The sequence below is a fragment of the Macaca fascicularis genome, chromosome X, assembly GCF_037993035.2.
Source record: "Macaca fascicularis isolate 582-1 chromosome X, T2T-MFA8v1.1".
In the NCBI taxonomy this organism is placed as follows: Eukaryota; Metazoa; Chordata; class Mammalia; order Primates; family Cercopithecidae; genus Macaca; species Macaca fascicularis.
In genome coordinates this window covers 46,049,347-46,069,748 of record NC_088395.1, presented here as the reverse complement: position 1 = coordinate 46,069,748, position 20,402 = coordinate 46,049,347, and the positions used below count along the sequence as shown (strand labels likewise).

At 37.9% G+C, this 20,402-nt stretch overlaps 1 protein-coding gene and 1 pseudogene across 1 annotated transcript; both read left to right on the top strand.

Annotated features, from left to right (window-relative positions):
• Window positions 1–1,028: 1,028 nt before the first annotated feature.
• LOC102115613 (mediator of RNA polymerase II transcription subunit 28 pseudogene) lies at window positions 1,029–17,908 on the top strand (annotated as a pseudogene).
• On the top strand, window positions 17,230–17,702 carry LOC102127500 (large ribosomal subunit protein eL42-like). The gene has a single exon (XM_005593377.5). It carries the CDS (start codon window positions 17,273–17,275, stop codon window positions 17,591–17,593), a length of 321 nt encoding a protein of 106 aa, XP_005593434.3. The 5' UTR covers window positions 17,230–17,272; the 3' UTR covers window positions 17,594–17,702.
• Window positions 17,909–20,402: the final 2,494 nt, after the last annotated feature.

Here is a 20,402-nt window from a genome sequence, read left to right as displayed (position 1 = left end):
GCGATTCTCTTGCCTCAGCCTCCCGAGTAGCTGGGATTACAGGCATGAGCCGCCACGCCCAGCTAATTTTTGTATTTTTAGTAGAGACTGGGTTTCACCTTTTTGGCCAGGCTGGTCTAGAACTCCTGACCTCGTGATCCTTAGCCTCCCAAAGTGCTAGGATTATAGGCATGAGCCACTGCGCCCAGCCATGAATGTCATTTTTTAACTGCCAAATGTCAACTTTCTGGTGTTGATATTACAATATGATTATGTAAGATGTTACCACTGAGGGAAGCTGGACAAAAGGAATACAGAACTCTCTGTACTTTTTTTTTTTTAATTCTTTTGAATCTATAATAATTTTAAATTAAAAAGTTAATAATATGCTAATTTGATTCTTACATGTATATTATTAAATCTCATCATGGGAGTGACATCAGCAACATGGCACAGTAGGAAGCTCCAAGCCCTTGTCCTCCTATGGAATCATTAAATAAACAACTAGGAATTGACTAAAATGACTTTATAGGAGGTCTGGAAATCACTCAAAGATCTACAGCAACCAAGCAAATAGCCAATTTTTTAAAAACCGAAATTACAAATGGTAGAAAATTTTGTAACATCTTTACTTGTCCTTGCCCCACCTGCCCCTAGCGTAATTCCCAAATTCGAGGCAATGCATAAATATACAAATATAAGAAGCTCCATGAACTCAGAGATCCACAGCAGGCACATTATAATCAAACTGTCAAAAGACAAAGAGAGAACCTTGAAAGCAGTGAGAAAAGCAACTCATCATGTACAAGGAATCCTTAATAAAATAATTTCTCAGAAGAAGCCATGTAGGACAGAAAGCAGTAGGATGATACATTTAAGGGGTTGAAGGGGGGAAAAAAACCTGTCAACCAAGAATTTTACATATGGTAAAACTGTCATTCAAAAATTACAGAAAAATTAAGAAATTCTCAGATAAACAAAAGTTGAAGGCATTTTTTATCACCATTACATGACATGCTAAAGGAAATCTTTTAGGTTGAAATGAAAGGATGGTAGATAGTAACCGAAAGCCATATGAAGATATAAAGTACAGGTAAATACATGGACAAATATAAAAACCGGTATTATTGTCATTTTAGTACCTAATTCTGCTTTTTATTCTTCTACAACATTTTAGAGTTAAAAGAATAAAAAATCGCAAATCTATATTAATGGGTAAACAATATATAAAGATGTAATTTGTGACATCAATAACATAAAGTGGGCAAGAAAGATATGTAAACAAGTACAGTTTTTGTATGCAATTGATGTTAAATTATCAGCTTAAATTGTTATAATGTTAGTATGTTACATGTAATCTCTATGGTAGCCATAAAGAAAGTATCTATAAAATATACCTAAATGTAAATGAAAATGGAATCAAAGTGTGTCACTACAAAACATCAACTACACACAAAGGAGGGCAGTAAGGGAGGAAATGAGGAACAACAACAACAAAAAAAACTATAAGACATGGAGAAAACAAATAATTAAGTAGCAATAGTAAGTTATTTCCTATCAATAATTGTTTTAAATGTAAATGAATTAAACTCCCAAATTGAAAGATATAGATTGGCTGAATGGACAGAAAAACAACATCCAACAATATGTTATCAACGTGAAACTTTCATTAAACTTAAAAACATGCAGAGATTGAAAATGAAAGGATGAAAAATAATATTCCATGCAAAGACTAACCAGAAGAGAGCAGGGGTTGACTAAACTAATACTGGACAAAATAGACCTTAAATAAAAAAATTAGGCCAGGCACGGTGGCTCCTAGCACTTTGGGAGGCCAAGGTGGGTGGATCGCCTGAGATCAGGAGTTCAAGACCAGCCTGGCTTACATGGCAAAACCCCATCTCTACTAGAAATACAAAAATTAGCTGGGCTTGGTGGCAGGCACCTGTAATCCCAGCTACTCAGGAGGCTGAGGCAGACAGAATTGCTTGAACCCGGGAGAAGGAGATTGTAGTAAGCTGAGATCATGCCACTGCACTCCAGCCTGGGCCACGGAGTGAGACTCCATCTCAAAAAAAAAAAAAAAAAAGTAAAAAACATAAAAAGATGTAGAATATTATATAATGAAAAAGGATTAATTAACAAAAAATATACAATTTTTAATTAACCAAAAAGATACAATAATTATAAATATATATGCATCAAACTTCATAGCTTCTAAATATATAAAGCAAATATTGCAGAATTGAAAAGAGAAACAGGCATCTCTACAATAGTAGGAGGAGACTTCAATATTCCAATAGGCCCACTTTCAACAATGGAGAGAACAACTAGCTGAAAAAATCAACAAGGAAATAAGGAACTTGAACAACACCACAGAGCAATTGAATCTAAAAGACATGCAGGACACTCCATCCAATAATAGCAGAATACACCTTTTTTGTCAAGTTCACATGGAACTTTCTCTAGGACAGACTACATGTGAGGCCACAAAAAGTCTTAATGCATTTAAAAAGATGGAAGTCGTACAAAGTAACTTTTACAATCACAATAGAATGAAAATAAAAAATCAATAGCAAAAGGAAAACTGAAAAATTCACAAATATGTGGAAATTAAACAAGATATTCTTAAATAACCAATGGGTCAAGGAAGAAACAACAAGAGAAATTTTAAAATATCTTAAGACAATGAAAGTGAAAGGTCAACATTTAAAAAATGAAATACAGTGAAAGCAGCACTAAAAGGGAAATTTATAGCTATAAGGACATTAAAAAAGAAGAAAAATCTTAAATCAACAACCTACCTTTAAATGTTAAAGAACTAGAAAAGAAGAACAAATTAAACCCAAACAGCAGAAAGACAGAAATAATAAACATAAGAGCAGAGATAAATAAAATAAAGAATAGTAAAACAACAGAGAAATTAACAAAATTAAGAGTTGGTTCTTCAAAAAAAATCAGCATTGACAAATTTTCAGTTAGATTGACTAAGAAAAATGAGAGAAGACTCAAATAACTAAAATTACAAGTGAAAGAGGGGACATTACTACTCATTTTAAAGAAATAAAAATTATTACAAGAGAGCACATGTATATAAACAATTAGATACCAATAATTTGGCAAACTAGATGAAATGGACAAATTTCTAGAAACACGCAAGCTACCAAGACTGAATCATGAAGAAATGGAAATTTTGAACAGATCTATGACTAGTAAGGAAATCAAATCAGTAATCAAAATCCTCCCAACAAAGAAAAGCTCAGGAACAGCTGGCTTCACTGATGAATTCTACCAAATATTTAAAGGATAATTAACACCAATCTTCCTCTAACTCTTCCAAAAAGATTGAAAAGGAAGTAACAGTATCAAACTTCTTCTATGAGGCCAGCATTACCTTGATACCAAAGCCAGATGAAGACCCTACAGGAAAATTATGGACCAATATCCCTGATTAATACTGATGGAAAATCCTCAACAAAACATGAGCAAACCAAATTCAACTGTAAAGGAATTATATACCATGACTGAGTCATTCCTGGAATGCAAAGATGGTTCCCCAATTGAAAATCAATGTAATGCACCACATTAACAGAATGAAGAACAAAAATCTCATGATCATCTGAATTGATGTAGAAAAAGCAGTTGACAAAACTCAACACCATTTAATGATAAAAAAATACGCAACAAACTGGTAATATGAGAAACTACCTCAACATAATAAAGAACATTTACACAAAGCCCACATTTGACATCATACTCAGTAGTGAAAGACTGAAAGCTTTTTCTCCACAGGAACAGAAATGACACAAAGATACCCACTTTCATCAATTCTATTCAACATAGTACTGGAAGTTTTAGCCAGAGAAATTTAACAAGAAAACCAAAAAGAAAGGGCATTCAAATTTTAGAGGAAGAAGTAAAATTATCCATTTGCAGACAATATAATCTCGTATGTAGAAAACCCTAAAGATTTCACATGCACACACAAAACTCTGTTAGAACTATTATAGGAGGTGGTTCACACTTGTAACCCCAGCACTTTGGAAGGTCAAGGTGGGTAAATTGCTTGAGCCCAGGAGTTTGAGACCAGCCTGGGCAACATGGCAATATCCCATCTCCATAAAAATATAAAAAATTAACTGGGCATGGTGGCATGTTCCTCCCAAATATTCCCAGCTACTTGGGAGGCTGAGGCAGGAGGATCACCTGAGCCTGGAGGTCAAAGCTGCAGTGAGCTATGATCATGCCACTGCCCTCCAGCCTGGGTGACAGAACTAGAGCCTGTCTTAAAAAAAAAGGAACTAATATAAAATAATTCAGCATAGTTGCAGAATACAAAACCAACACACAAAAATCGGTTTATTTCTACACATAAACAATGAAAAACCTGAAAAAAAAAGAAAATTTAAGAAAACAATTCCATCTACAATAGAATCAAGAAGAGTAAAATACTTCGGAATACATGTAACAAAAAAGGCAAGAAACTTCTACACCAAAAAACTATAAAATATTGCTGAAAGAAATTAAAGACAGACGTAATGAAAAGATATCCCCTGTTCATGGATTGGAAGACTTAATAATGTTAAGATGTCAATACTACTCAAAGTGATCTACAGATTCAGTATAATCCTTATCAAAATACCAATGGTGCTTTTTTTTTTTTACAGAAATAGAAAAATCTGTCCTATAATTCATATAAAATCTCAAGGAACCTTGAACAGTCAAAGTAATCTTGGAAAAGAACAACAAAGTTTGAGGCCTCACACTTCCTGATTTCAAAACTTACAACAAAATTACAGAAATCAAAACAGTGGACTATTGCCGTAAAGACAGACATATAGATCAATAAAATAGAATAGAGAGCCCCTAAATAAGCTTATACATAATCAAATGCTTTTTGCCAATGCTTCCACGACCATTTGAAGGGGGAAAGAATAGTCTTCATTCTTTTCCACATGCACATACAGTTTTCCCAATAGTTTGTCGAAAAGACAGTTGGGAAAACTGTATGTGCATATGGAAAGGAATGAAGTTAAAATTTTGCCTTATACCAGTCACAAAAATTAACTCAAAATGTATCAAAGACCCAAACATAAGAGCTAAATCTGAAGTCTTCTAAAGTCTTAAAATAAAATGTAGGGGAATACCTTCAATGACATTGGATTCGGCAATGATTTCTTGAATATGACACCAAAAGCAGGGGCAAAAAAAAAAAAAAAAAAAAAGAATTACATTAAGATTAAAAACATATGTGCACTAAAGGGCACTATCAACAGAATGAAAAGGCAACCCATGAAATGAGAGAATATTTGCAAATAATATATGTGATGAAAGGTTAATGTCCAGAAGGTATTAAAAAACTCCCATAGCTAAAGAACAAAAAAATCAAACAACCCAATTTAAAACTAGGGAAACAAATTGAATAGATATTTCTCCAAAGAAGACATAGGAATACAAAAAGCACTTGAAAATATTCCCAACATCACTAATTATAAGAGAAATACAAATCAAAACCACAGCAAAATACCACTTCACACCCATTAGAAAGGCTACTATTAAAAAATCAAATAACAAGTGTTGCTGAGGATGTAGAGAAATTGGAACTCTCGTCCATTATTGGTGGGAATGTAAAACGTGCAGCCACTAGAGAAAACAGTGATGGTTCCTTAAGAAATTAAAAAATAGAATTACCATATGATCCAGCAATTCATCTCCTGGATATACATCCAAAATAATTGAAAGCAAATGGCGAGTTGCATGTTTCATAGATATTTTTGAAAAATATTATTTTTTTTAACTTTTATTTTTGGTCCATGGAAACATGTGCAGGTTTGTTATATAAGTACATTGGGTGTCACGCGGGTTTGGTGTACAAATTACTTTGTCACCCAGGTAATAAGCATAGTATCTAGTAGGTAGTTTTTCAATCTCCACTCTCTTCTCACTATCCACTCTCAAGTAGGCCCCAGTGTCTGTTGTTCCCTTCTTTATGTCCATGTGTACTCAATGTTTAGCCCCTGCTTATAAGCAAGAACATTCAGTATTTGGTTCTCTCTCCCTTAATTAGTTCACTTAGGATAATCACCTCCAGATCCATCCATGTGCTGCAAAGTACATAATATCAGTCTTTTTCAGGGCTGTGCATTTGAGAGGAAGATGAATTCTGCTATTGTTTCAAATAATTTCTTGATTTCTGTCTTAATTTAATTGTTTGCTCAAAAGTCATTCAGGAGCAGGTTCCTTAATTTCCAAATAATTGTATAGTTTTGAGCAATCTTCTTAGAATTGATTTCTGTTTTTACTGCACTGTGGTCTGAGAGTGTGGTTGGTAGGATTTCGGTTTTTTGCATCTGCTGAGCATTGTTTCATGGCTGATAGTGTGGTTGATTTTAGAGTATGTGCCATGTACAGATGAGATGAATGTATATTCTGTTGTTTTAGGATGGAGGGTTCTGAAGATGTCTGTTGGGTCTATTTGGTTAAGTGTTGAGTTCAGGTCCCAAATATCTTCATTAGTTTTCTGTCTCAACAATCTGTCTAATTGTTGGGGCATTGAAATCTCCCACTCTTATGACGTGGTTATCTAAGTCTCTTCAGAGGTCTCTAAGAACTAGCTTTATGACTCTGGGTGCTTCTGTGATGGGTGTATATATATCTAGGATAGTTAGGTCTTCATGTTGAATTGAACCCTTTACCATCATATAATGCACTTTTTTGTCTTTTTTGATAATTGTTGGTTTAAAGTCTGTTTCAAAGTCTGTTTTGCCTGAAACTAGAACAGCAACCCCTCCTTTTTTCTGTTTTCCATTTGCTTGGTAGATGTTTCTCCATTCCTTTACTTTGAGCCTATGGGTGTCATTGCTTGTGAGATGGGTCTCTTGAAGACAGTCTACAGTTGGGTCTTGCTCCTTTATCCAACTTGCCACTCTGCCTGTTAACTGGGGCATTTATATTCAAGATTAATACTGATATATGTGAATTTGTTCCTGTCATAATGTTGTTAACTGGTTATTGTGCAGACTTGTTTGTGTGGTTGCTTTATAGTGTCAATGGTCTATGTACTTAAGTGTGTTTTTGCGGTGGCTGGTAATGGTCTCTCCTTTCCATAGTTAGCATTCCCTTCAGGACCTCTCTTGTAAGGTAGGTCTGGTGGTAACAAATTCCTTCAGTATTTGCTTGTCTGAAAAGGATCTTATTTCTCCTTCGTTTATGCAGCTTATTTTGACTGGATATGAACTTCTTGGTTGGAATTTCTTTTTTTATAAGAATACTCAATATAGGTCCCCAATCTCTTCTGGCATGTAGGATTTTTTTTTTTTTTTTTTTTTCTCAGACGGAGTTTCGCTCTTGTTGCCCAGGCTGGAGTGCAATGGTGCAATCTCTGCTCACCGCAACCTCCGCCTCCCAGGTTCAAGTAATTCTCCTGCCTCAGCCTCCCGAGTAGCTATGATTACAGGCATGAGCCTCCACACCTGACTAATTTTGTATTTTTAGTAGAGACGGGGTTTCTCCATGTTGGTCAGGCTGGTCTCAAAATCCCGACCACAAGTGATCCACCTGCCTCAGCCTCCCAAAGTGTTGGGATTACAGGCATGAGCCACCGCACCCAGTGGCTTGTAGAGTTTCTGCTGAGAGGTCCACTGTTAGCCCAATATAGTTCCCTTTGTAGGTAGCCTGTCCTTCTCTCTAGCTGCCTTTAATATTTTTTCTTTCATGTCATCTTTGGAGAATATGTTTTCCAAGTTGCTTCCTCTCCCTCTTTTTCAGGGATGTCAGTGAGTCATACGTTTGGTCTCTCTACATAATCCCATATTTCTCCAAGATTTTGTTCATTCTTTATTATTATATTTCCTAATTTTTGTCTGACTGAGTTAATTCAGAGAACTGGTCTTTGGCCTCTGAGATTCTTTCCTCAGCTTGGTCTATTCTGCTGTTAACACTTGCAATTGTATTATGAAATTTTTGAAGTAAGTTTTTCGACTCTATCATATCAGTTTGGTTCTTTCTTAAAATGGCCATTTCGTCTTTCAGCTCCTGTATTGTTTTATTGTATTCCTTAATTTCCTTGGGTTGGGTTTCAACTTTCTGCTGAATGTTGATGATCTTCCTTCCTATTCAACATTCTGAATTCTGTCTGTCATTTCAATCATTTCAGCCTGGTTAAGAACCATTGCTGGGGGGCTAGTGTGGTCATTTGAAGGTAAGAAGACACTCTGGAGTTTTGAGCTGCCAGAGTTCTTTTGGTAGTTCTTTCTCATCTGTGTGGGCTGCTGTTCCTTCAGTCTTTGAAATTGCTGTCCTTTGGATTGGGTTTTTTTTGCTTTTATCTTCTTTGATGTCCTTGGGGGATCTTATTGTGGTATAAGGTGGGTTCACCTAACTGACTTCATTTCTAGAAGATTTAGGGGGCCAAGTCTCAGGTCAGTACCCCTGATCTGCATGCTCTAACTCTAGGGTTCTGGTTTGAGGCCCCTGGCTTTGTTCTCTGGCTCCTTGAGGTTAGGAATCTGCTGTGCTGGAGGGGCCAAGGTGTTCCTGGTCCCCTGGCCACAACATTGTGGGTGGTGCCAGTCAAAGCACTTTGTCTGGGTGGTGGCAGCAGGATCCATGCTTGCTTGTGTGTGCCAGTAGCTGTGGCAACATGGTAGGGTTCATGCACTTTAGCTGGTGCAGGGCATAGGGGAGAGCAAGGCATTGTTCTTGCACACACTTGCTGCAGCAGTAGCAGCAGCAGGGGTGGGGCGCTGGTGGGAGTGGGGTTGCTGGCATCTCTGTGTGTGTTCACATGGGTGGCAGCTGTGGCATGATTGGGGTGGGGTTGCCAGTGTTTGTGTGTGCATTTGTGCTGGCAGTGATGGTTTGGTGGGGTGTCTGTGTGTCAGCAGGCAGGGGGACATTGTGGTGTGCTTGCACTGGCAGTGGTGGTGCAGAGAGGTACGTGCTGGTGGGAGGCCATGGGTGAGTGCATGCTGGCAAAGCACTGGGGGAAGGCCAAGGTGCAGGGATCCTGTGTGTGGGCTGGTGCATGTCAGTGGGGGCTGGTCTGCTGGAACTCTCCAATGGTCAGGCATGGTCTTCCAGCAAAGAAGCTAGGACGAGGGCCCCTGGGAAGCAGTCTGGTTGGGCATGTGGCTGCAAGTGGGTGTGGCCAGACTGGGATCCCAGGAGAGGCCAGCAGACAGTGGGGCACTCAGATGGGACTGGCCTTGTCCCACAGGCAGGACCACCCAGCTTTGTCCAGGTCTGACAGTCACCTTAAGGCTAAAGTCTCCTAGAGGAGCACAGAGAAACTTGGGGGAGGGGTGTTCCTGGCCATGCTCCACTGCAGATGTTCCTACACCAAATGCTCTGGGCTCCATACAGGCTGGAGTCTTGCCCCTGCCACCTCTCTAAGCAGCTCCTCCTATGAGCTCAAGTGTCCGTGTGGCTCGTGGGATTTTCTGCTGCTAGAATTCCAAAAGTCATCCATGGCAAAAGCAAGCCATTTCCTACCTGTTCAACTCATCCCTTCCCCAGGGGTCCCTGGGACCCAGGAAGGAGTTTTGGTACTTAGCAGCAATGTGCAGCCTTCCCAGCTTCCTCCCCCTTCAAGCCAACACCTGCGAACTTCTGTCCACTCTCAATGCCTTCCCTCTGAATATCTGCTCAGCGTGTGTCAGTGTTCCTGATGTCCTGGTCTCTCGCTGGGAGATGTTCCTCCTGGCTGTGTCTAGTGGGCCATCTTGGCTCCTCCTTCCTATATTTTATAGCAATAAAAAAACTCATGAATAATTTCAGTTATTGTTTAGGACTTAAACAAAATATTGCACAGGGAGATTATATTATTACTGATATAGTTTAGACTTACTGGCTCATGGTAATAATAAACATAAGATTGTGGTAGTTGATTTTATTGTTTTTGTATTCTCAACAGACAATATACTCCATTACTGCTTGCATCCAGATCATATTGCTTTCCACCACCCAACCCTCTGTACACCACTACTGTTCAGTAGTCATTTATTGATGAAAGAAGGCATCCTGAAGGTGCATTAAAATATGACTCCCGATGGATTAGGAATTCTCAGCTATTATATTTGAGAAGTTACCTTTTTAATTTCTAAATTCACCCAACAAACTCCTTTGGTCAAGGATTCTTTGTGCCTCTGAAATACCTTGTGGATCATGAATAGACAAAGCCCCTTCTCTTGTGGAGTCTGCATGCCTTGTATAGGGGAGAGGCAAAGTTTTTAGATCACCTGACTAGTAATAGAGTAGGGAGTAAATGAGGATGAAGACATTTATGGAAACTCTTGAGGAGGAACCATGTTGGTGGTCTCCTCCTACATCCCTTTACATTTAGAAGAGTCATAGATCGTCAGTCATGAATATCCATCAGATACCATTCTATCTTTAGTAGAGTTGAGAGATGGATAGATTCATCACAAAGTAGTAGATCAGGGTCCTTCCTCTGATTTTTACAGGTTTCAAATAGATATTAATGCACTGAATTCAAATCAAAGCTTCATATTCCTCCCACATCACTGATGTATTAATATTTCTGTTTACCTTATTAGCACTTATAGCCTGTTAATCTTTTTTGTGGGTTGCATTAGCAAACAGACCCGTGTCAAAACCAAAATGAGCAGTGGCTTCCCATCTCACTCAGAGTAAAAGCATGTAAGGCCCTGTACCATCTGCACCCCTTTCCACCAACACAAAGCTTACACACATGCACACATACACACACACACAATACAACTCTTTCCCTTCAACTCTCTCCCTCTCTTACTTCTGCTGTTACTAGGTACATTGCCTAATCTGCTGTTCCTTGAACTTGCCAGTCATAATCCTGCCTCAGCGTCTTTGCACTAACTGTTCCCTCTGCCTAGAACACCCTTCTTCCAGATATCTAAATGGATCACTTCTTCAAATTTTTGCTGAAATGTCACCTCAATGAGGCCAACTCATCAAAGTTAAAGCTCCGCTCCCCGCCCCACATACACACTTTCTACTCTCTTTCCTGCTGAATTTATCTCCATAGCATGTATCATCATCTAATAAACTATTTTTCTCCCCTTACTACAATGTAAGCTGCGTGACGGCAGGAATATTTGTCTATTTTGTTTACTGCCATGTCCTAAGCATAGAGAATACACCTGACCAAAAAAAAGGCACTCATTAAATATCTGTTGAATGAATAAATAGATAGGAAAAGAAAAGGAAAAAAATGAAAGAAGAAAAGAGAAGAAAAAAAACCCTTCAGACGATATTCCAGATTCAAGAAGATACAGCCACCACCAAGAAAACTGGTCAACACACCAGTTTTCTTCCTGCTCTCATTTTTGCTTCCTCTGATAGGTTAGGTAAGGAAGATAAGAATAAATAAGACATTTGTAAGAGCACTTTAAAATTCCAAAGAGCTATTTTTTTTTTTTTTTAATGGAGTCTCACTCTGCCACCCAGGCTGGAGAGCAGTGGCACGATCTTGGCTCACTGCAGCCACTGCATCCCAGGTTCAAGCCATTCTCCTGCCTCCTGAGTAGCTGGGATGACAGGTGCACAACACCATGGCTGGGTAAATTTTGTATTTTTAGTAAAGATGGAGTTTCACCATGTTGGCCAGGCTGGTCTTGAACTCCTGACCCTAAGTGATCTGCCCTCCTCGGTCTCCCAAAGTGCTGGGATTACAGGCATGAACCACTGCACCCAGCCCAGAGTCCTTTTATATACAATGTCTGGTTTGATAAAAATGTTGGACTACATTCCTGGAGAAGAGGTCTACTGGTAGAATGTGACAATTTTATGGTTGCATTTTATTTCTCATTTAAACGAATTAAATTCCTGCAAGAAACAACCCATTTAGTTATCAGAGAGCCAAGACCTTCCACTTATTTTGTTTTAAGGAATCTGCGTTCCTCACTGTTTTCTATTTAGTCCTGCCTTTATGCCTTTACTCATGCTGTTCCTCTCATAAGAAAGCCTTTCCCTGTCTATCTATCTAAATGCTATGCATCCTTCAAGGTCCATGTTGACAGAGTGGAAGAGGAGCAACATACTAGTATGCATTAATAAATGAATTCTATTATTCTTCAATTACAAATTGCACCTGCATAACCTGCTTCTTGTAATGTGAAGAGAACTTTTAAATGTAGCATTCACTGGGAGGGAAATGCTTTGTCAGCTCTGTTTTCCCCATGCCCAGTGGTTTCACCATGAACCATTCCTGGCACATGGTGGGTACTCAATTAATATTTGATACTTGAATAAGTGAATGATTCTGAGTCTCTGTATAATCAGAATTCAGCTTAATTATACCTTGAACCATTAAGAAATGAGACTGCATCAGAACTCATACACTGAGTTAGAAAGCCAGCACAATTCTATGACAAGGCATATTTTCATATTCCCACATCCTCTCAACATACAGCCTCCTAATTGCCTTCTGCACTACCCCACAGTATGCACATAATGCCATGCAATGGGCTTGCTTTGTGCAGATCTCCTTTGTGCGTAACCATGGCAATGCTGTCTACTTCATACTTGAAGTGTCTGGAGGACTATGGCTGTGAATGTTAACTCACTGTATGATGACTTAATGACTTGCTTTGCATGCAGGAGGGCCCAGTACATTTTGGAATTTTTTAATCATCATAATCAGAACACTTCCTCTGTTTCTTCCATGAAGTAAAACACCTATTTACCAAATAGGCTAGAATAAAAATTCTAGATTCCCCAAACTGACATATGAAGACAATGTCTGGCGCTAAAATCTGAGGATAAAAGACTCGGGGACTGTCCTCAGAGCTTCTATTATCATCTGATATCTACACATTGGCAGTGGAATTCCTGTCACCATTTTGCACAGAAAGAATCACGTTGTGGCAATGCTAAAAGTACAGAGGATACAAATGCAGTGCATCCTGTACATTTTGTCTCTCACAGGTTCTAGCTATGACATGTGGCCAAGTTCTCCATGCAAGAAGGCATATTTCCCTCCAGGGTTTGCATTTATTTCTCATGTGAATATTTGGATGCTGCCAGAATCCCACCCATATGCCACTAATCTGATCAATTTTAAGCCAACTCTTCCTTTACTGTTAATTGGAAATACAAAGTATGCTGAAATACCAAATAAGGCAAGCAGCTGTCTTTTAAAACACATACACACACACACAAACGCACACATTTCCATATTCTGACAAACTATACAAGATTTTGAAATCAAACCCACCTCTCACTTTTGATCTGTTCATGATTATGTCATTATGTAAACACTTTGTGAGAAATTCATAGATAGTTTATGTTTAAAAATAACTCAAATTTCAATTGCATCTTAATTAGTTTCTTTATAAACCTATTGCGGGTAAATTTTCATGAAAGTTTTTATAATTTCCTTTAGGAAGAATATACAGAATGTGGAAGTAGTCTAAAACTCAGATGAAGAACAAAACTGGTACGTTTCAGATTAACTTTAAAAAGTAATAAGAAGAAGTCCACGTTAAGGAAAGTTGATACATTATTCTAAACTTACAACATCTTCAAAGAAAGGTGAAATACAGTTTGGTTCACCGTTGTGTCAGTCTTAATTTTTACTTGGAATATAGCTTATGTGTTGCAATTTCAGCACTATATAGAATGTAAATTCTTCACGGCAGAATTTCTTTTTTTTTTTTTTTAACTATATAACTTACCTTCTTTAAAACATTGTGTATATTTATGATTCTTTGTATATGTGGTTCTAGAAATGGTGATTCATACTTTACAATTTTTCTTAATTTTGTTTCTTATTCAGTGAGAATATTTAAAAGAATAATAATCTGGCTTATCGTGTTTGGCTTCTAAAATAAAGATTGTCATTGACAAAGACATTCCAGCCCACAGCTGGGTTACCAAAACAGACAAATAAGAAGTACAAATAGGTAACTTATTCACGGCTTTAAAAATAAATGATTTTCCGTTATAAGATGAAGTCTCAAAAAACAACGAGGGGATAACATCAGTGAACATTTTGGAGTAAGGAACTCTGAAATGTTGCTCCTCCAGAAAAGCAATGCGAAAACTAACCAAAATTGTTAAAATCAACTTTTTCAGTTCTCTGGAAACTAAGCAATGGCTTTAACAACATGGGAAGTGTTTAGTCAAGAAAAACAGCTGCATCTCAATAAGAACAGTAAGCTTCACGGCATTTACACTTACACTAGTCCTATCATCTGTTTCCATGCTCCACACCACCATGAAAAATAACAGCCTGCCTTCCCAGTACTAGAGAAAGTAGAGCAGAGCTGGAGATCTTTCACAGCTCCACTCAAAAATAGGAATCACTACCAAACGGCTCCTTGGAAGAGACCACTTGAAAGGCTTGTCATTATTAGAGCTCACTGAAACTCTCCTAATGCTAAACATTTCTACCCAGATGGTGGAGGGGCATTTCTCAAATGTTTTAACCTCACAGTTGCCTGAAGTGATGGATAGCAGTTAAGGCAAACAATAAAGTAGTCAGAAAGCTTAAAAGAAAAAGCTGAGGAATCAGATGTTTGTCGGGGTTTTGAAAAGTTTCAACATATTCTTGGGAATCTAAAAGGTCACAAATGTGTGTAGGGCTTTTCAGAAGCTCCAGAAAAACAATGACTATAATCGTTCACCTCTGACTGAACATAAGGCTCTGCACAAGCAGGAAGTGAAGGCTAAAACAGAGTTGTAAACTGACTGGTAGAGTGTTGAAGGCACGCCCCAGCACATGCACATACAGAGCCCCTATGACTGGAAGACTTGAAGACTTTTTGGTTCCAGGCATTTAAGAAAAATGCTGACTAATCATTATCTGACCGCTAAGCTAAGTAAGTGGAAACTTTAGTGCCACGAATGCAAAGATAAAGAATTTACAACATTTCTTCATAAAAGTAATTAAACAACTACTTAAAGCAGCAATGAGAAACTCTGGGAGGGTAAGCGACTGATTTTCAGAGCTGTCACATTATATTCTTTGAAATGTCCAGTTTTCTTTTTTTTTTTTTTGAGACGGAGTCTCGTGCTGTTGCCCGGGCTGGAGTGCAGTGGCCGGATCTCAGCTCACTGCAAGCTCCGCCTCCCGGGTTTACGCCATTCTCCTGCCTTAGCCTCCCAAGTAACTGGGATTACAGGCGCCCGCCAACTCACCCGGCTAGTTTTTTGTATTTTTTTTTTTTAGTAGAGACGGGGTTTCACCGTGTTCGCCAGGATGGTCTCGATCTCCTGACCTTGTGATCCACCCGCCTCGGCCTCCCAAAGTGCTGGGATTACAGGCTTGAGGCACCGCGCCCGGCCTTTTTTTTTTTTTTTTTTTTTTTTTTAAATGTCCAGTTTTCAACAAAAAAATTAGAAGATGTGCAAAGAAACAAGGAAGTATGGCCCACACAGGAAAATAAGCAATCAGTAGAAGCTGTCACTAAGGCAATCCAGGCATTGGACTTACTAGGTAGACTTTAAAATGGCTATTTTAAATATTTTCAAAGAGCCAAAGGAAAATATGCCTGAAGAACTAAAGGAAAATATGAGAAAGATGTCTCACCAAATAGAAAACAAAAAGAGTCAGGAATAATAAAAAGAAACCAAATAGAAATTCTGGAGCTTAAAAATTACAATAACTGACAGGAAATAATCACCAGGGGAGCCAATAGCAGATTTGAGCAGGCAGAAGAAACAATCAAAGAACATAAAGTGTGATTACATTATCCTTAGCAAACCAATGCAGAAACAGAAAACCAAATACTGCGTGTTCTCACTTATAAGTGGAAGCTGAATGATGAGAACACATGGACACATGGGGGGAACAACACAAACTGGGGCCTGTTGGAGGGTGGGGAATCGGGGGAGGGAGAGCATCAGGAAGAATAGCTAATGGATGCTGGGCTTCATACCTGGGTGATGGGCTGATCTGTGCATCAAACCACCATGGTACAAGTTTACCTATGTAACAAACCTGCACATCCTGCACATGTACCACAGAACTTAAAATAAAAGTTGGGAATTAAAAAAAAGAAAGAGAGAGATCAATGAAGATTATCTGTTCTGAGGTATAGTGATTAAAAAAAAAATGAAGAAAAATGAGCAGAGTCTCAGAGATCTGCTCGGTGATGTGGGATACCACAAAGCGTACCAATATATGCATAATGGGAGGGCCAGGAGGAAAGAAGAAAGAGAAAGAAATAGAAACATGTTTGAATAAATAATGGCCCCAAGCTTTTCAAATTGGTTTTAAAACATTAATCTGTGCATCCAAGAAGTCAACAAACTTCAAGTAGGATAAGCTCAAAGAGACCCACACCTACAAACATTATAATTAAACTATTGAAAGCCAGAGAAAAGAGATAATCTTGAAAGGAGCGAGAGAGCAACCACTCATCACATACAAGTGATCCTCAATAAGATGAACTCATCAGAAACCATAGATGCCACAAAACAGTGGACTGACATATTCAAAGCACTGAAAGAAAAACCATAAACCAAAATTTCTATTTATAGTAAAACCATAATTTAAAAACGTAGGAGTAATTCAGACAGTCCCAGATAAATAAAAACTGAGAGTTTGCCACTAGTAAACCTGCACTAAAGAAATGCTGGCCAGGCATGTGGCTCACTCCTGTAATCCCAGCCGTTTGGGTGGCTGAGGTGGGAGGATCGCTTGAGCTCAGGAGCTAGAAACCAGTTTGGGCAACATAGTGACACCTTGTCTCTAAAAAAGAAAAAAGAAGAAGAAGAAGAGGAAGAAGAAGAAATGCTAAGGGAACTTCTGAAAGGACGCTAGACAATACCTAGAATTTATACCTAATTTACTTGAAGAAATAAAGGCCCTGTCATTCCAGACAGGAGACTCCACTAGGGAGTATGTTATCTGGGCAGCCACCAGGGGCCCGATCACCCCTGACAGGCCTCCTAGGCCAGGCTTCACTTCTCAGGTGCTCCAAGCCCTTCTAATAGTACTTTGGTGGATGACTTGGATTCATCTTTCAAGGCTTGCTTTGTTTCTCTGGTGAGTCAGGACTATGTCAATGGCACTGATCAGGAAGAAATTTGAACTGGTGTTAATCAGCGTATCCAGAAGTTTCTGGATACTGCAAGAGAGACAATGTGTTTTTTTTTTTTGCTTTCCTGAAAAAGATTGCAATTATCTGTCCAGAAACCAGAGCAAGTTATCAAAGAGGATATCTCAGAACTAAGGAATGAATTACAGCATTAAGATGCACTGATTCAGGTTAGGCGAGAGCTGTGCTATTCGAGGGTGTCGGACGTCGTTTCTCCTTTTCATCATATAGACAACAGCCCTGCTGCAAAGATGGTCAACGTGCCTAAAACCCGAAGAACCTTCTGTAAGAAGTGTGGCAAGCATCAGCCTCACAAAGTGACACAGTATAAGAAGGGCAAGGATTCTTTGTATGCCCAGGGAAAGAGGCGCTATGATCGGAAGCAGAGTGGCTGTGGTGGGCAGACAAAGCCAATTTTCCGGAAGAAGGCTAAGACCACAAAGAAGATTGTGCTAAGGCTGGAATGTGTTGAGCCTAACTGCAGATCCAAGAGGATGCTGGCCATTAAGAGATGCAAGCATTTTGAACTAGGAGGAGATAAGAAGAGAAAGGGCCGAGTGATCCAGTTCTAAACTTTGGGATATTTTTCTTCTGATTTTGAAGAGAAAATGTTGAAGCCATAGAAAAATTACCTGAGGGAAAATAAATAGTGATATTCTTACACACACACACAAAAAAAGATGCACTGATTCAGAAGCATTTGAGAAAGCTGAGGCATTGGTAGCAGGTGCTAAAGAACATCAACATGCAGCACAAAAAGCCAGCCGACATCCCTCAGGGCTCCTTGGTCTACCTTGAGCAGGCATCTGCCAGTATCCCTGCACCTCTGAAGTCAACCTGAGCAAAGGGCAAAGGCTGTCGGCCTGAGAGAGGCCTGGTGTGCAAGGTTTGCCATACATCCCTTCTTGTGGACTTGGCATTTGGGAAGAAGTCTTTGCCAGAGAAGGAGTTGATTTTAGTTTTCTGCTCCCCACCAAAAATTTTTCCACTACTGTTACAAGCTGTTAATTCCTTGAGTACTCTATAAAATATCTATAGCTTAGGTAAACCAAGTAAATTTTTTTTTTTTGTCTAGCAAAGTTTAGAGTGTTAGTGTGATGGTACGGATTCTTTTTTATGGTGGTTGTGCTTGTTTTTAAGTTTTTGTATGACTTATTGTCTTTTCATGTGTGTTTCCCATTGTTTGTTTGATCTGAGGGAAAATTTGTAATAGCCTGAGAATCAGGGGATGAGGATTTTTCTTGTAGGCCTCTTAGGGATGACAGTTACCCTTCACTGGTAGTATAGAAAAATATATAAATTTGCTCTTTTTCAAGACTTCAAACTACCTCAAGAAAAGGAATCTAATGCAACAATATTTGTAATGCTTCCAGAGCTCTCAAAATGAGGATTTTTTATAAATAGGTCTGAAGAGGATTAAAATATCCTGGGTTAGTGTAGCAATATGACAGTAGGATCCTTAGGTTGATGCTGACTTTTATTTGGCATAAGTTTATATTTTGTGTGCTGTTTATTTACCCTTTTGACAGGGAGGGCTGTAGCGGAAGCTGTGATAGGCTAAAAGTTGTTATGTTCTGCAGTAATGAATTAGTTTAAGTAATGAGGTAGACCCTGTTCTCAGCAGTGTGACAGTTGGGGCAGAGGTGAGCTATGAGGGGCTGAAGCTTGCTCTGATCATTTCTTTCTGTTTTGAGTTTTGTTTGCTTGCATAATTTTTGTTTTACATTATGGGAGGTGAGATATTTTCCATTAAGGAAGATTGTTGCTAACGGATTTCTTGATTAAAAACCTAAATAAACTGATTAAGTTTTAGGCATTCTTTCAAAGGGGTTCTCGGTGAAGAGACTGGGGACTATTCTATTTGGTGCTTAGTGAAAACATTTTGAGTTAATGCACGTGCCAGTTATTGCCAATTCTTTATTAAATTCAAAAGCTTTTTTGTCAAATAAATAGCAATTTTCCAAAAAAAAAAAAAGAAAGAACACTCGTTAAGGTAATTACATAGGTGAATATAAAAGACAGTATAAACATGTTCTTTGTCATAACTTTTTTTCCCATATATGATTCAAAAGACAACTCATAATGCAATACATATAAATGTAAGCTGATGGGCACACAATGTATAAAGACGTAATTTGTGTAATTTGTTAGAAAAACAACGTAAGGAGGGCAGAATGATGCTATTTAAGAGCAAAGTTTTGTATACTATTGAAATTAAAGTTGATATCAATCTGAACTAGATTATTATGAATTAAGATATTATTGATAACACTCAGGGTAACAACTAAACATTACTCAAAAATATATAGGAAAAGAAATGACGAATGAATTAAAATGGTACTATATCTCTCTATGTAACACAAAAGAAGATAGTAATGGAGAAACTGAGGAATACAAAAAACACAAGACATTGAAAACAAATAGCAAAATTATAGACATAATCCTATTATTCATTACATTAGAAATAAATATATTAAATTTTCCAATTAAAAGACATAAATTGGCAGAACTGGTTTTTAAAACATCATCCAACTATATGCTGCATACAAAATATATACTTTAAAGATACAAAAAGGTTGAAAATAAAAGGAAAGAACAAAATATTCCATATAGATAATAAGCAAAAAAGAGCTGAAGTGGTCATACTAATATCAGACAAAATAGATTTTAAAGCAAAATTGTTACTAGAGAAAAAGGAGGACATAGTATAATGGCAAAAGGATCAACTCAAGATATAAAAATTATAAACTTATATGCTGAATTTTGAGGGTTCTAACAACAGAGCCCTCAAATTACAAAAGTAAAAACTGACAGAATTGAAGGGAGAAGTTAGCAAATCAACATTAATAGTTGGAGACTCCAACACTCTACTTTTAATGATGGATAGAACAACCAGACAGAAGATCAGCAGAAAAAATAGAAAACTTAACAACACTACAAACCAACTAGACCTGACAGACATCATAGAACATTCTAACCAACTATGGCAGAATACATATTCCTCTGAAGTGCACATGGAATGTTTTCCAGGATAGATGATATATTAGGCCATAAAACAAGTGTTAATGTGTTTAAAATGGTTGTAATCACACAAAGTATGTTTTCTGACCATAATGGAATGAAATTAGAAATCAATAACAAGAAAAGTTGGGAAGTTAGCAAATATGAGGAAATGAAACAAAAATAATCCTTGATAGCCAATGGGTCAAGAAGAAAACACAAGGAAAATTAGAAAATAAAGTGATATGAATTAAAATCAAAACATGAAAAAACAACTCATGGGCAGCAAATATGTGTTCAGAGGGAAATTTATAGCTGTAAACCCTTACACTATAAAAGAAGAAATATCTCAAATCAACAACCTAAATATCTGCCTTAAGA